Here is a 14,179-nt window from a genome sequence, read left to right on the forward strand (position 1 = left end):
GAGGCTTGAAGCGATGAGAAATCATTGAACACCGAATGCCGCTAGAGCCGACGTTTCGACAAGTGGACTCGTTTTCGTCAAGGCAATTTGTCTAAACGTCGGCTCCAGCGCCATTCCCTGTTCAACGATTGCTTATCACCTGCACGAAACTACAAGCAAACGTGTAAGGTTTCTCGGAAAGAAAGCTCTGCTTGCGAGGAAGATGTGTCCTGGTCCGGACAAATACGCCATGCTGCACTTCACAAGAAACTTATGCTCTCCTTGTAGTTTGGCACTTCAAACGGATGATGACAGCGTTTTTCAAATATCTGTTCTTTCAGGTAAACATGGCGATGACGCCAGATAGAAAATTGATGGCCAGCCACAGTAGAGACGTGCACAAATGGAAACTAGCAGGACTGCATGAAGGATAGCGCTGTTCTTTATTTCAAATGTTCACCCGTTAGAGGCACCGAAGCGCTTGCAGAATACACGAGAATCCGCCGTGCTTTCTGAGCAGTTGCGGCACTACATACCAAAAAGCGAGGATACAACAACCCTGTAACATACGTAGGAAATATTATCTCTATTGAACGCAGTTTAAATCCACGGTGGTTAGTCAATACAAAGGCAGGTGGGCAGTCTGCACCGGGCAATGGGAAATGGGAGGTAATTATTGATAATATATTATAATACTGTTGGGGTTTAACGTCCCAAAACCACGATATGATTTTGAGGGACGTCCGTAGTGGAGGGCTCTGGAAATTTCGACCACCTGGGGTAACTAAATCTAAGTACACGGGCCTCAAGCATTTTCGCCTCCATCGAAATTGCGGCCGCCACGGCTGGGATTCGATCCCGCGACCTGCGGGTCAGCAGTATAATTGATAAAAGAAAGTCTACCAATTTCGCCGACGCAGTGACACTCTATGTCACGGACAATCGATCAGACCACTAATCTTGAAATATCGCAGCCGTGCTTTTCTTTGCGTTTTGTTGCTGCGGCGTGCAAAACTATGGTCTCTGAATATTGTTCAAGGTTACCGTCTAATAGATATAATACTGTGCGGATGTCCATCAAATAAACTGTCGCGCTTGACACCCGAGGCGTTAAAAAGTTAGCTCGTAGTCATTCTTGTGGAGGCAAGCAGAGCACAAAGTATACATGTTCACAGCAGATAGGAAGGAAAACCTTTCTGAAGTATGCAGCGCCCTAACCAAAGACTTAAAGCTGTCCGAAAAGCGGTACTCACACGTCGAAGACCTTGAAGTTGCTTGCGAGGTCGTCGGCACGGTAGACCAGCACAGAGGACGCGTTGTTGACTGCGACGTAGCCGTAACCGGATATGGTGGTGGTCTCCATGTCCACGGCCATCGGAACGTGGATTTTGACGACGTGGCTCAATACCGTGCCACCTGTGTGGCATCGGGAGTAACTCGAGTTATTGACAGTGGAGTGAACATTTCAAGTGAGGTTGTAACTATGGAACATAGTACTGGTATTTCAAGGTCATAACTAAGGTAGTATTTCAAGGTTATAACTATGGAACATAGTACTGGCAAACGAGGACACGGACTAGCAGAAAGACCAACAACGCCAGCTGCAGTCTCTACTAGCGAGTATTATGTTTAATATAGACTAATACGTGTCCGCAGTTTAAGAAAGGAAGGACTGGCAACCGAAACAAGTACCCTTCCTCCGCTTCCCTTCTCAGTTTTGCATGTGAAGACCTAGCTCTATCATGCTATCAACAAATTTCCTAAAACCTCAGCACGATGCAATGGGCTAGTTGGTCTGACATGTTAAGGCACGAGCGTAGTGAAGGCAAGGTCAAAAGGGCAAGAAAGAAAGTTAAGTTCACTGTGAAAGTATTCGAGCTCAGTGACTGCGCTTCATCAAATTCACAGGCGATCGAAAAAAAGATATTGCCTAAGAAAACACGGTACAAACACCCGAATGACAGTTACGCAACACGTAACTAACGCAGCTAACGTAACTAACAACACGTAGTTAACGGAATTTGAAAAAACAGCTGAAAGTATTACGAGTAATTGGGAGGCCGTCAATTTCGAAGACAGATTAATTTAGTCGACACTCAAACTCGGGTGAATAACAATATGGTCTGAACAGAAGCGCTCCAATATGAAGAGGCCCGGGTGTTATGGCAGAAATGGACCGTCACCTTGGCGTATGTCTGTGAAACCGACGTCCGCGTACACGGAAGGAAAGAGCAGCACGAGCGCCCCTTCCTGCTGGGACTGGAGCCAGCGAACCTTGGTGGGAACCTCGTTCATTTGCAGAGAGTAGAGCTGTCCGGCAGGGAGAGAGAGAGGTAAACGAACACGACATTATGAGGAGATCTAAAACAATTACAAGTGGAACATAGCACACAGTAATGTTTTTGATGACCGAGTTTTATTTGACGTAGCTAGTCCTGTATTTTCACAAATGTAATGCGACTAGAAGCGTAACGCCAGGCGGCGATGGAAATTCGAGCTAGCATTGCAACTGAAATGCATACGACATGTATAGAACGCATGTCTATAATTCTATAACTGCGTTATGAAAGCAAGCTGAACCTGAAGAAATGATCACCTCCAATTCATAATATACAAACAGGACATGGCATACAAGTGCAAACCGTCACGCGAATGCGCATATGCAGCCTCCCAAGATGTCTGCCTTCACGCAAAGCTTTGTAGCTAAGTGGTAGAGTTTAAGGCTGTTGAACAAAATCGCCGGGCTATATATCAACTCGTTGGGCTATATGGATGTGTGAGAACAGTTACAGATCGAAAATCGCTCACTTAGCTGTACGCATGTGCGCCCTCATGGCACTCATGTCACGTGCTTCTATCCGATCGAGAAAACATTTCAAGCTGGCACACCCACAAAACTTTACGTTGACACAGTCCCCAACACGGGCTTTACCGTGCATTTTCTATGGAGCCCTATGTATTCTTACGGGGTACAAAGTGTCACGCTTTTCCGCGTTACCGACACCGTGTTCGCGAGGTACTTGCCCAGGTATCCAGAAATGTTTACGAATTTAAAGCTTACCGGCCAGACTCGACAGCACCCCAGTCAACCACACCGGCAAGACATATTTGCAAAACAGTTACGTGTCACGTAAGCCAGGGGGGGGGGGGGGGTTGGGGGGTTCAGCCCCCCCCCCCCCCCCCGATATTTTTCAATTTTGCTTGCGTATATATACACGCACACATACAAACGCACGCACGAACATACATAAAGTATGGTTGAACCCCCCCCCCCCGAAAAATTCTGGCTACGCCTCTGACGTAAGCGCCTCATCATTCGAACGGGAGTGAAGTGCATGTAACTGGGCTCATCGATTATCAAGCTCGCCCGGTTTCACTCTCATATTGCAATATTTTTATAGGCGCGCAGATACGCGGAATTGTGGAGTTTTTCCGCAACATCGAGGGCTGGCAAAAGTACGCCGTAATAGTTAACTCCGGTCGTGATCCCGGCAAAAACCCCAGTTTAACTGAAGCGGAAGCGAACCAGACCTGTCATTTGTCTGTTCGACAGAATGTTTCCATCTCACTAAAATTTCCTAGCAACTGCAACGGCATTACGTCATGGGTAACGTGATTAGAAGCGCCATTTCGGCACACGTAGCAAACAGGGCGCGAACATGCCGGGCGTGCTTGTAACTTGTAGAACTGACCAATGATTCTCCAGCGGCGTCCACTTCGTAGGCGACCAGCTTGGCAGTGAGGCCAGTGCGAATGATAAGGACAAGGAACATGGTATGGAAGTTCTTTTCGTTGCGGAGGAACACGGTGGCATCGACGATGTCATCTGAAAAGCGTGCACGAGAGGAGGCGACGCCTGTGATTACAATATTGACCTGCGAAATATATGTGACTAATGCGGAGTAAATATTACGCAGTTTTCACTGCGGTGGCTTTATAACCGTGAGAACTACATGAACAGGTTCGAAGCGTTAAAGAAAAGCACCTGTGGACAAACTAAACACTAAAACGAGCACAAATAAACCGCAGTACAGTTTTAGCAATAGTGCAACAGAGTGCGTAGTAAATCAGTTTGTACAGAAATTGTGATCGAGGCATTAAAAATATTCTAACGTGATTGCAACAAATTTCGGCAGACTGATGCTCTATGTGTTTGAACGTCTCTTGAAGCTTATTTCCCTGTTGATATACAACAGTGATCACAAAGCTATCGTCACTGCCATTACCAAATTATGAAAATACATGTGCCAATGTCTAACCCTGTGTAATGTACCACAGCTTCGCTAGTCATCCACATTCGAGGAGTGGGATGGCTCCAATATTTTTATATTTTCGTGTTTTCGTGAACTGCCCAAGACGATACGCAACTATCGTTTATATATTACTGTACACTGTAAGTTGAACTAAACTGACCATGTGCTTTTATGCAAGACCACAATCTCCTGCTCTAAAAGGGGTGGGAACCTCGTGAAGAGCTTTCACCCCCTGTCCCCCTTTTTTTAAATATATTGATAATTGTTGGGGTTTTACGTCCTAAAACCCCGATATGATTCTGAGAGACACCGTAGTGGAGGGCTCCAGAAATTTCGACCACCTAGGGTTCTTTAACGTGCACCTAAATCTAAGTACACGGTCCTCTAGCATTTTGCCTCTATCGAAATGCGGCCGCCTGCGGCCGGGATTCCCGCGACCTTCGGGTCGGCAGTCAAGCACCATAACCACTTGACCACCGTGGCGGGTGTAATATAGTACTGGGCGGAAATGAATGTATCGTAATATCGCGCTCTCGAACGCTTTCTCACCTGATCCAGAGCTGAAACGGAAAATGGCGTTCCTAGTTAGGAGCTCCACGTTCGGGTTGGTGAATCGCCAGAGGTGGACGTTGTTTCGAGCCACGGCCATGACGTGATCGGAGTGGTTGTGATGAAGATGCGTCCAGCGAACGGCACCGTACACGTCAGTCTTCACTCCAGAAAGCATAAGCTTCGTCACTTGCAGCTCTGGATAAAAAAAAACGCATTCAGCGAAAGCAACGTTTACTTACGTTTCCTTAAGAAGACAACAAAAAGGAGATCACTTTAGACCCATAAAGCAGTCGCTAAAAATTATACTTGACCTTGAGGTAATATGTCGGTTAGCAGAAGAGAAATACGTTGGTCAAAGTTCTATATTTAAATTTGACATCGAAGGGCAACGCTGCCACGTCATTGTGACACCAGTTGGCTCCTTTGGCCTGCAACATATTTAGTCTTCACCGATAAAAAAGTAGGACCGGGAAAAAGCTGTCAGGATCCATGACGTCATTGGTGAGGCGGGAGCTCGAGGGTGGCGTTATCACCAGTTCTTTGTTCTGGTGTATTGTTCTGGTGTATCACCAGTTCGTTCTGTATTGGCTAGCCTTCTTTCACGGTGAGCGACCGTTTTCGTGTTGCACGAAGTTAATTTACTAGGACGTCCCCAGTATGGGTTCCAATCAAGCAGATCAACAGCTACTGCTGTAAAATTTCTAACGCGAAACATTACTGAAGTGCTAAGTGATAAAATAGTCGTAGAATTATTCTTACAGAATACGAACTTTCGACCGTGAAAACCACAATGCTTCATTGTTAAAACTGCGTAGTTTATGAACTGTCGTGCTGAATGACCGAGTCTTCTGCATGCACTTTTTTTACGGGGGTATCCCAGAATTCGCTCATTAGGCCAGTTTTGTTCAAAATATATGTCAGCGACTTATTTGCGCAACGATTAGCCTTAAAGCCGTAAAATACGGGGTTGATACAGCAGAGATATTTGTTGGTGATTAATTTAGACAAACTACTGCCACTGAGCGATTGAACAGGGTTCCGACGTGGTTCGTACAGAATCAGTCAATGCTCGCTAGACCACTAAAGAAAATGTAAATTGTGACAACTTACGCATTTCGTTGTTAAATGTCGTAATTACGTCCGACATTAAATGTCAGTTAAACGAATTAACCGCAATTGCAGTGAGAAATGACAAAGCCGTGTTGAAGTGAGTTACCTTCTCGGTCTCCTATGCTGGACTTGGTCCTGAAGTTTGAGTGCATGAGCCGCTCGTCGCTGACGAACTGCGGAACCAGGCTAGAGCTCGGATATGTCGTGTGGCTGCGAATGACTTGTAGCGCTGCCTGAGACAGCCGGGACTCCATCGCAGCGGGCAATACAGTCTAGGAGACGATAAAGAAAACGTAACATGGCTGTTCGAACGTGTTACTAGCAATTTTACGCTGCTAGTTCACGCGCTAGATTGACAGGTTAACCTTGTAGTGCCCACCACTGGCATAGCCAGGTGGTGGTGGCGGGGGGCGGGGGGGGGGGGGGGGTCGAACTCCTTGAAAATTAGTAGTGCATGTGTCGTGTGCACACACACACAAACACACACACGCGCGCACACACACAGAGCGTAATTAAACTCGCTCTCCCTCCGAAAAAAATTTTTGCCATTCATGCCAATCTGCTCTGGGGCATCAAAATTCTTGTTCAGGTACTTAATTAAAACCCAACACACTGCCTATATTTATTCGCTAGAGCAACTCTTCAGGTAGTCCAACAGACTAATTACTAGATAAAGCAAAAGCACCAATAACATTTAATGCTTATCTTACAAATACTGCTCAGGTTGGTGAGGTGAACGAGTAGTTAGTTTTCCTTGATGTAGAATTGTTCTAAGGCAGCATCATACGGGTTACGAGGGATTAGTGGAGTGCTATGCACTAATTTTGATAGGTCGGACTCGTTCGTAACTAACTCGCGGACAACTCAAAACAAGGTAAGCCGGCGTTCTTTAATACCATTTTCAAGGCGCAGTGACCGCTACCGGGCATCGCACCCGTCACCTGCTCAGCATATGTAAGCACAGGGTCTGTACAATAATCAGTGATTGAAATGCGACAGTATGAGCGCGTGGCTGCTGGTACGGGGAACGTCGCGCGTGGACGCCAGTAAAACCAAGTTGTTGCATCGTGGCATAGCGCGAAGGCGAGAGTGTGCTTGACGCATGATTACTATACTTCCGTTCTCGAATGATCGAGCCGTAGCGCCAGCAGTGCGCTGCAATCTTGGTGCGCTCATCATATAGACCGAAGTGATCGGCATTGCGCACAGTCATTTGCAGCGCCCCAGGCTTGCAGCGCATGTCGCTGACCCCACAGTGAACCATATATAACTGCTCACTGGAGTCCGGACACAGTAAGAATGCGCCAAGAATACCATAATGCAACAGCCTGCTTCTGCCGGCGTCCATTTTCGGTGCTCCTTTTACCAGCTGCCACGCACTCCCACTGTCGCATTTCAATCCGCGAGTACTGCTGAGCGCCGTTGAGCCACCGCGCCATGTGCATAGCCTCTAGACAGCATGCAGTGGTACGCATAGTCGTGGTAACCACTTTTGTACAAGGGAGGCAAGCACAAGAGACGTCCACTTTCGGGTTGTACAACGCAGGTTGAACGGCGACAGGAGAATGTCAATACATTGCACTTTGCATGTCGCCGCCTAGCCTGCGCTATGCTTAAGCCGAAGACCATAAACACAAAGTTCCAACACCACATACTTTGTGTGCGGGTCTTGTCTGGGGCACGCCTTCACTAATACTCAAGTTTTATACCTAAGTATTTGAAAGACGGAAGAGATGGGCGGGGCTTACTAACTCATCTGGTTACCAGAACTCGAACTGTAGCAAGAGCTCACAAGTGAAAAAAGTAATGAAATGTGTGCCGTCAACGCAACAGTACGTATCACCACGGTTGTTCTATCAAGCAAACGTCCAACGCCTACAGATATAGGCAGCACATGATACAGCAAGGCACCTTGCAGCAGAATGTTCAGTAGAGCACACTTAAGGAGACGACATACCGCATGAAATGTAAGCTGAGCAAAGAAATAAAACAACTTGAGGCAGCTCTACAAACGCGCATCAACAAGTACCAACGCTAACAAAGCCACGCTATGCCTTTCGGACAGGAGGCCTGGTAGGCCAGAGGAAAGTTTCTAAAAGGCAATGTTTACTCAATTACTCACTGCTGCACCACAGTCCCACAAGCACGCCTGCAGGAATGCTCCAAGCACGTATATCGTCAGGTTGTCCATCCTCATCAGCCTCTTCGGCTTCGTCGAAACAGCGACCGCTTCAGAAGCAACGCGACTGTCTCGCTTTCTCTTAACAAGCATTCTGTCGTAGTTCTTTTTGGTACACTCGTGCACAACGGTTCTTCCGATGTTCTTGAGCTGGCGCGCGAGTTCAGAGTCTCCTAGAACAGCGACACTGTCCTGGAAGACTGTCGCACAGCACCGCCGCAACGCTGAACAGAGTTGCAAACGGCAAGCAACGCCCCTCGTCTAGTTTTTAAGTGAGCTCGTGGCCCTTATGACAGCCAATGACCGCAAGCCAGGGGAATCAGGGCACCGTCTGGAATGAAGAGCCACCGATGACGTCACCCCGCAACCAAACTACGGTGAATTCTTATCGCTTTTCTTTTTTGTTGCTTTTAGAGGGCGTGTACAGTAGCTATTTTCTTTTTTTTTTTGTGCGGTGGTTATGAAATAACAAGAGGAAGCAAAAGGTCCGCCCTGCACTATTTCTTTATTTTTACATAGCGGTCGACACATGATTTTACGGAGGCAATGTTGTACGTGGGAATACAGCGCTTATTGCCACTGGTGTGGCCAGGGGAGGGGAAGCTGGGGGGTGGTGGGGTCCCTAAATTTATCACTTTTGCATGCGTATGTATACACGCAATATAAACGTACAATTATACGCACTCTTCTATATTATAAGGATGCATTGAAGATAGGATGAACTTAACCCCGTGCACAGCTCCTCTTTGCAAATCTTCGCAAATCTGTACAGTGGAGCATATGTAAATGTTTATCAATTAGCATAAGTTAACTTGATGCCTACCATGCACTTGCACATGTTCCCTGATGTGCTACATTTTCCTCAACATGGCTCAAGCAACTTGAAGGGCGTGTCGAGGCAGGGCTTCTGTGAAGCTTCCTGCATTTGCTTATATGCGCGTAGATGTTGGTATCATTAGTGAGGCCAGCTACCCTTTCTCGCTAGCCGAGCTTTAATGCAACCGCAAAAAGTAATAAATAAATAAATAAATAAATAAATAAATAAATAAATAAATAAATAAATAAATAAATAAATAAATAAATACTGCAACGCGCTCATTTACTTCACGGACTGCTCGAAAAAGCACGATAATATCACAGCCCGAAAAATTTACACAAGGCAAGTTCTGACAGTAAAAATTATGCGCTCCTCTGTTTTCATCCTTCCTCATCGGTTCACAAGCCACACAATCCTCTAGGATTTTCCTCGGATAACGAGGCTACATCACAGACCGAAGCAGCAGCATACAGGAGGCCACAGCGCTCAGCTCCGACCAGGGCTGCCAATGGTGGCTACTTTTCGCCAAATTGGCGAATTTGAGAGGCCCGTGGCGACCTAAAATTATGAATGGCGACATGGCGAATTTTTGGCGATTTTCAGCTTAGGTCTCCACTGAGTTATGCATCCTAAGCTCAGTGCCTTCCCAACGAATGAGCGGCACTATTCTCTGTATTTTTCTGGGTTTTGAGGTGCACATTGCGCGCCGTTCTGTATGTCCGTCCTGTAACTCGTGTGTATCTCCTCAATTCATCGAGATGCTTCTAACTCAATTCATCTAGATTCATCTAGATGCTTCAGAGCTTCGCTAAAGTTTCGCTTCTGAAGGGGCTGGATGAGGGGTTGGTCGTGTGTTCCCGCCATTTGTTCCGCCAAAGCTCCAACTGTTCTGAATAGCTTGACGACCTATTCACCGCTGCAGTATCCGCTAATCGAGCTCGTATAGCGAAGATGGGCAGATACGCGGGTGTTCATGCAATAAAAAATCATTTATTCAGGCATTTTCTACTGTTCTCGGTGAGCGCGTGCAATGAAAACAATTGCTATATAACATTTTACAATGTCTACCTGTTCAATTATAACGCACTGGATTGACGCGGGTAGGACGCCACTGTCCCTTTCATTATATATGAAAGGGACAGTGGCGTCCGGTATCATATTAGTTCACACTGAAAGGCATAAGACTCACTAATGAACGATACCTGTAACAATACTGTCTTACTACTTTGAATAAACCTGTTAATCCTTTTTTTCATATGAGGGGATGTAAAGCTGTCTACAAACAACGCCTTCGCGGCTTTCGCCTAAGGTTTACCACACTTTTACCTTTGAAACGAGCGAACAGGGATGAAAGGATATCATGAGCGTTTTATCCTTTCATACTTGCTCCTCCGCGCACATCTTGCGGCTAGTCGGAGAACCAGGTGCACCAAGCACTCCCATGGTGAAGGGGCGATGCGCCTGGCATTGAGAAATGTCAATATACTTTAAGGGCTTTGAATGGCACTGTATTCTACGGGGCTATACATCAGTGCAAATTCTTATTACTAGGATATGCCGCACATAACTAGAATGGCGACTTTTTTGGCGAAATTCGTAAAAAAAAAATGGCGACTTTTGGCGACTTTCTGCTCGTCGTTTGGCGACATTTACTCGAAAGTCAGTGGCAACCCTGGCTCCGACCGAGACGAGCAGGTCTGGGTCACGGGTCGGGCAGAAGCAGCCGCCATGAAGCAGGGACTCCTGGCCGACTAACCGTCTCGTCACCTCCCGCAATCGAAGAAACCGAGAAATTTCATTGGTTTTCAATAAAAAAGCTTTGTCCGAGAAGGAGAACTAATCGTAACAAATTACACGGCACCATGTACTGCACGATGTAATCATCCCTGGTCATTAAAGGGACACTAAAGTGAAACAGTGAATCGGTTCAGAATGATAAATTGTAGCCTGAGAACTCTGATGTCGTTTATTTCGCCATCATAGGTCTTTTAATAGTGGAGAAAAGCAAGATCATAGTCTCATTTTCAAATTTCGCGCTGAAATCTCTGCGCATGACGTAACGGATTTCAAGGTGCATTTTTCGTATTTTCGCGACATTGGCTCTACGAAAGCTCCCGAAACTTGCTATGTTAAGCCTATGGCCCCTTCCGAGGACAATGTACTTCATTTTTAAAGATTAGGAACTACGTAGCACCTAGTAGACGCCGTCAAAATCTATGACGCCACGGCGTTTGTTGCGGGAACTTCAAGGTGGCGTCGCCACCCGCATTTTCTTTTTGCGCGTATTTTTTTTTTTTTTTTTTGCCAAGCGCCTTCCCGCAACAAGCGCGGTGATTTTGGTATCGTGAAAGAGTAGTTAAACTAATGCGAGAAATATCGTTTTTCTCGTTAATGTGTGCTTGAGTTCGGTAGGAGTGTAGACACATACGTCAGAGCATCCATGCCGGCGAATTGATTATCTACAGGCGGCTGTCTCGCCCGGCGGCACGTACAAATTCTGTCCCGTCATCTCTGCTCGTGCGACGTCGAAAGCAGATGCCGGTGAAGAGCCCGTCTGCAGGAGATAACGATAAGAGCGGAGGGCAGCGTCGCCACTATCAGAAAACACGGATAGCTCAGCTGTGTCTGCGTGTATTGTAGCGAACGGCTGTCTTGATGTCTCCTCGATAGCATTGTTGTGTATAGAAGAGCAGCGAACACTACGAAAATATGGCGCGGCGTCCGCGCGTCACTTGAAACGTTGTTGTAGCGGAATGGGAGGGGGGGGGGGGGGGTAGCTTGCGGGCTTTAAGCCCCCCCCCCCCCCCCCCACACACACACGCACCCGCCCATCAAAAACATTGCTGGCTAAATGCGCCCCTGCACGGATTGGATACAACTTACATTCATCTTATAGTAGTTGAAATTCCGCACACAGAAAGCGTTTTGCTACACTGTTATGTTACGCAAACAAGCAACGTTTCCCGTGTAGTACCTGTCCCGCGCCTGCGGTAACATTCGCTCGTTCGATTGGAAGTATATATGTGTATATATGTGTCTCATTTTCCCATTAAACCTTCAGTTGGTAGTAAGCGCCTGCCCGTGTGTCATTAAGTCCTTGTCTACGTTAAGCGCTCGCATTTCAAGCAAGCACTTTGATTGGAAGCCTTCAAAGGCGCTGTTTCTCGTCATTTAAACTTATATGAGCTTCCATGCGCTGCTTGCAATACAAGTTGCAACATCGAAACTGTGCGAAATTGTAGTTTCTCTCGTTGTGTAATCATTTAAAAAAATCATCTAAACATGCAGATCTGCTATGTAATGATAATTTAAGTGGAACATGGGAATATTGGTAAAATGTGGGTATTTTACCAATATTTTACCCCCCGAAATTTTTCAGTTTTGCTTGCGTATATATACACGCACACATACAAACGCACGCACGAACATACATAAAGTATGGTTGAACCCCCCCCCGAAAAAAATTTCTGGCTACGCCCCTGCAAACCACGATATATATGATGTCCAGAAACGCTGAATGTTGGGCCAACTGGAGCATCATGTAGGGTCGTTGACCGGAAAACGAAGCGGGTCGAAACGTCTGTTCTGTGCGTCTGTCACAAAGGAAAGTTTGTTGAACCTGTACACGCAAGCGCATGAGTCGTTTATAAACTAAATACTTATAAATTGCGTCAATGTAACTTACACAAACGCTAGACGCAATCTTATGCAGACTGGGGTAATACAATGTACGCTACCAAGCAACTATACAACAACAAACATATTAACTAAGCATCTTACTTCACAAGGTGATCCTATTTACACCGGATTAGTCCGAATTAATTCTGACCACCTGAGGTTCTTTAACGTGCATTTGGTTGAATTTAGGTACACAGATGTCCCTGCATTTCGCCCCGTTTCGAAATCCGGCCGCCGTGACCAGGAATCGCACCCGAGTCCTCGAGCTTAGCTAGCAGCGAGACTCGTATATGCTACGTTGCCTGCTAAGCTACCATGGCACGTGCATAAATTTTAAGACTGAAAAAAAAAAAGTAGTTGAGGGAAAGGAGGGACGGTGAAAAAACACAGCGGTCTTCTTGCTCTGTTGCGCTGCTTCGTAGAGTATAGACTACGCGATATTATCAGGATGAATGGCTCGCATGCTGGGCAATCGCTGCAATGCTATACCGACGTCGTCTAGGGCTCTGAGACACGGCATAAGAAAAAAAGAAATGCAGGAAGAAAACAAAACGATGCGATCTGTTATAACACAAGTGACGGTTGAACTTCATCAGTGCGTTTTCGATTATATACGTGAAGCTGATTGCGACATTCTGTTAAGTATCGCACATTATGGAGTTTCGATAAACCCAACCAGCATTTAGAAAAATGAAAGATTTCCGTAACTGCTGCTTTGAACAGTTTTTGTCAAGATCCAGCTCGACTACTTTTGAAAAATTTACAGGAACTGCAAAGGGCCGCTGTTTTCACCAGGGGCGTAGCCAGGATACTTTTTTTAATGTAGTGGTGGTGGTGGTAGTGGGGGGGGGGGGGGGGGGGCTACCTTTTATGTATGTTCATGCGTGTGTTCATATACACTTGCAAAAGTGAGAAATTTCGAAGGGGAAAAGGGGGGGGGGGGGGGGCGGTTCCACTTGGCTACGCCAATGGCTCTCACGGATGGCACAGAAGAAATGCCAACCGGTTATGTCGATCGACGCAAGTGGATCGAGCTGCCTACTCTGTACCGCCAAACAGGATCGTTAGCAAAGGCACTGGGGTATAATTCGAGGTGGAAATCGTTATTCCTTCGGGCGCTGATTATACGCGTATTGGCTACCGCATCAAGGTGCCCGCAGAAGTGCGTAGTCTTCTGCGCGCCAAAGCTCTCGCCTTCCTCGCGCGTGTATCGTATTCCTGGCAGGTACCCGACGGCACGGAGGAATAAATGTCCCCGACGGACCGCTTTCTCCCTCTCCTCCTTGCCCCAAGGCCATTGCGATACGCGTGGACGCGGGAAAAACGGAGGAGAAGCAAACATCCATAATAGTACCGCGTCACACGGTCGTCCGTTTCTTCGGTGGTTTACAACCTGCACATGAAGCCTATACCACTCGAACACTGCGTATCGTCTACGGGTACTGCTTAATTAATGTGCCGCTAGTGCTCTCGGTGTGGCTACAGCGAAATCAGTTTAGGTTACAACTAGCACGACAATACCGACACCGGATGGCGCTACCGGTCCAAGTTGTTATCGCGTAATCGCGTGGCGCGGCCGCGCGGTTGGGAGCGCGCGGTGGTGAAACTCGT

The 14,179-nt window shown here is 46.7% G+C and overlaps 1 protein-coding gene across 2 annotated transcripts in view; it reads right to left on the reverse strand.

Annotated features, from left to right (window-relative positions):
* LOC119401291 (uncharacterized) overlaps positions 1-8,242 on the reverse strand; it is a 51,374-nt gene extending 43,132 nt beyond the window's left edge. For both annotated transcript variants that reach the window (XM_037667984.2, XM_037667983.2), the window contains exons 1-6: positions 8,017-8,242; positions 6,001-6,166; positions 4,782-4,979; positions 3,672-3,805; positions 2,163-2,289; positions 1,233-1,395 (exon numbers count right to left, since the gene is read on the reverse strand). In XM_037667984.2, coding sequence (XP_037523912.1) covers positions 1,233-1,395; positions 2,163-2,289; positions 3,672-3,805; positions 4,782-4,979; positions 6,001-6,166; positions 8,017-8,166 — 938 coding nt within the window. In that variant the 5' untranslated portion in view covers positions 8,167-8,242. The remainder of the gene's footprint in view (positions 1-1,232; positions 1,396-2,162; positions 2,290-3,671; positions 3,806-4,781; positions 4,980-6,000; positions 6,167-8,016) is intronic.
* Positions 8,243-14,179: the final 5,937 nt, after the last annotated feature.

The sequence above is a fragment of the Rhipicephalus sanguineus genome, chromosome 8 (genome assembly GCF_013339695.2).
Source record: "Rhipicephalus sanguineus isolate Rsan-2018 chromosome 8, BIME_Rsan_1.4, whole genome shotgun sequence".
In the NCBI taxonomy this organism is placed as follows: domain Eukaryota; kingdom Metazoa; phylum Arthropoda; class Arachnida; order Ixodida; family Ixodidae; genus Rhipicephalus; species Rhipicephalus sanguineus.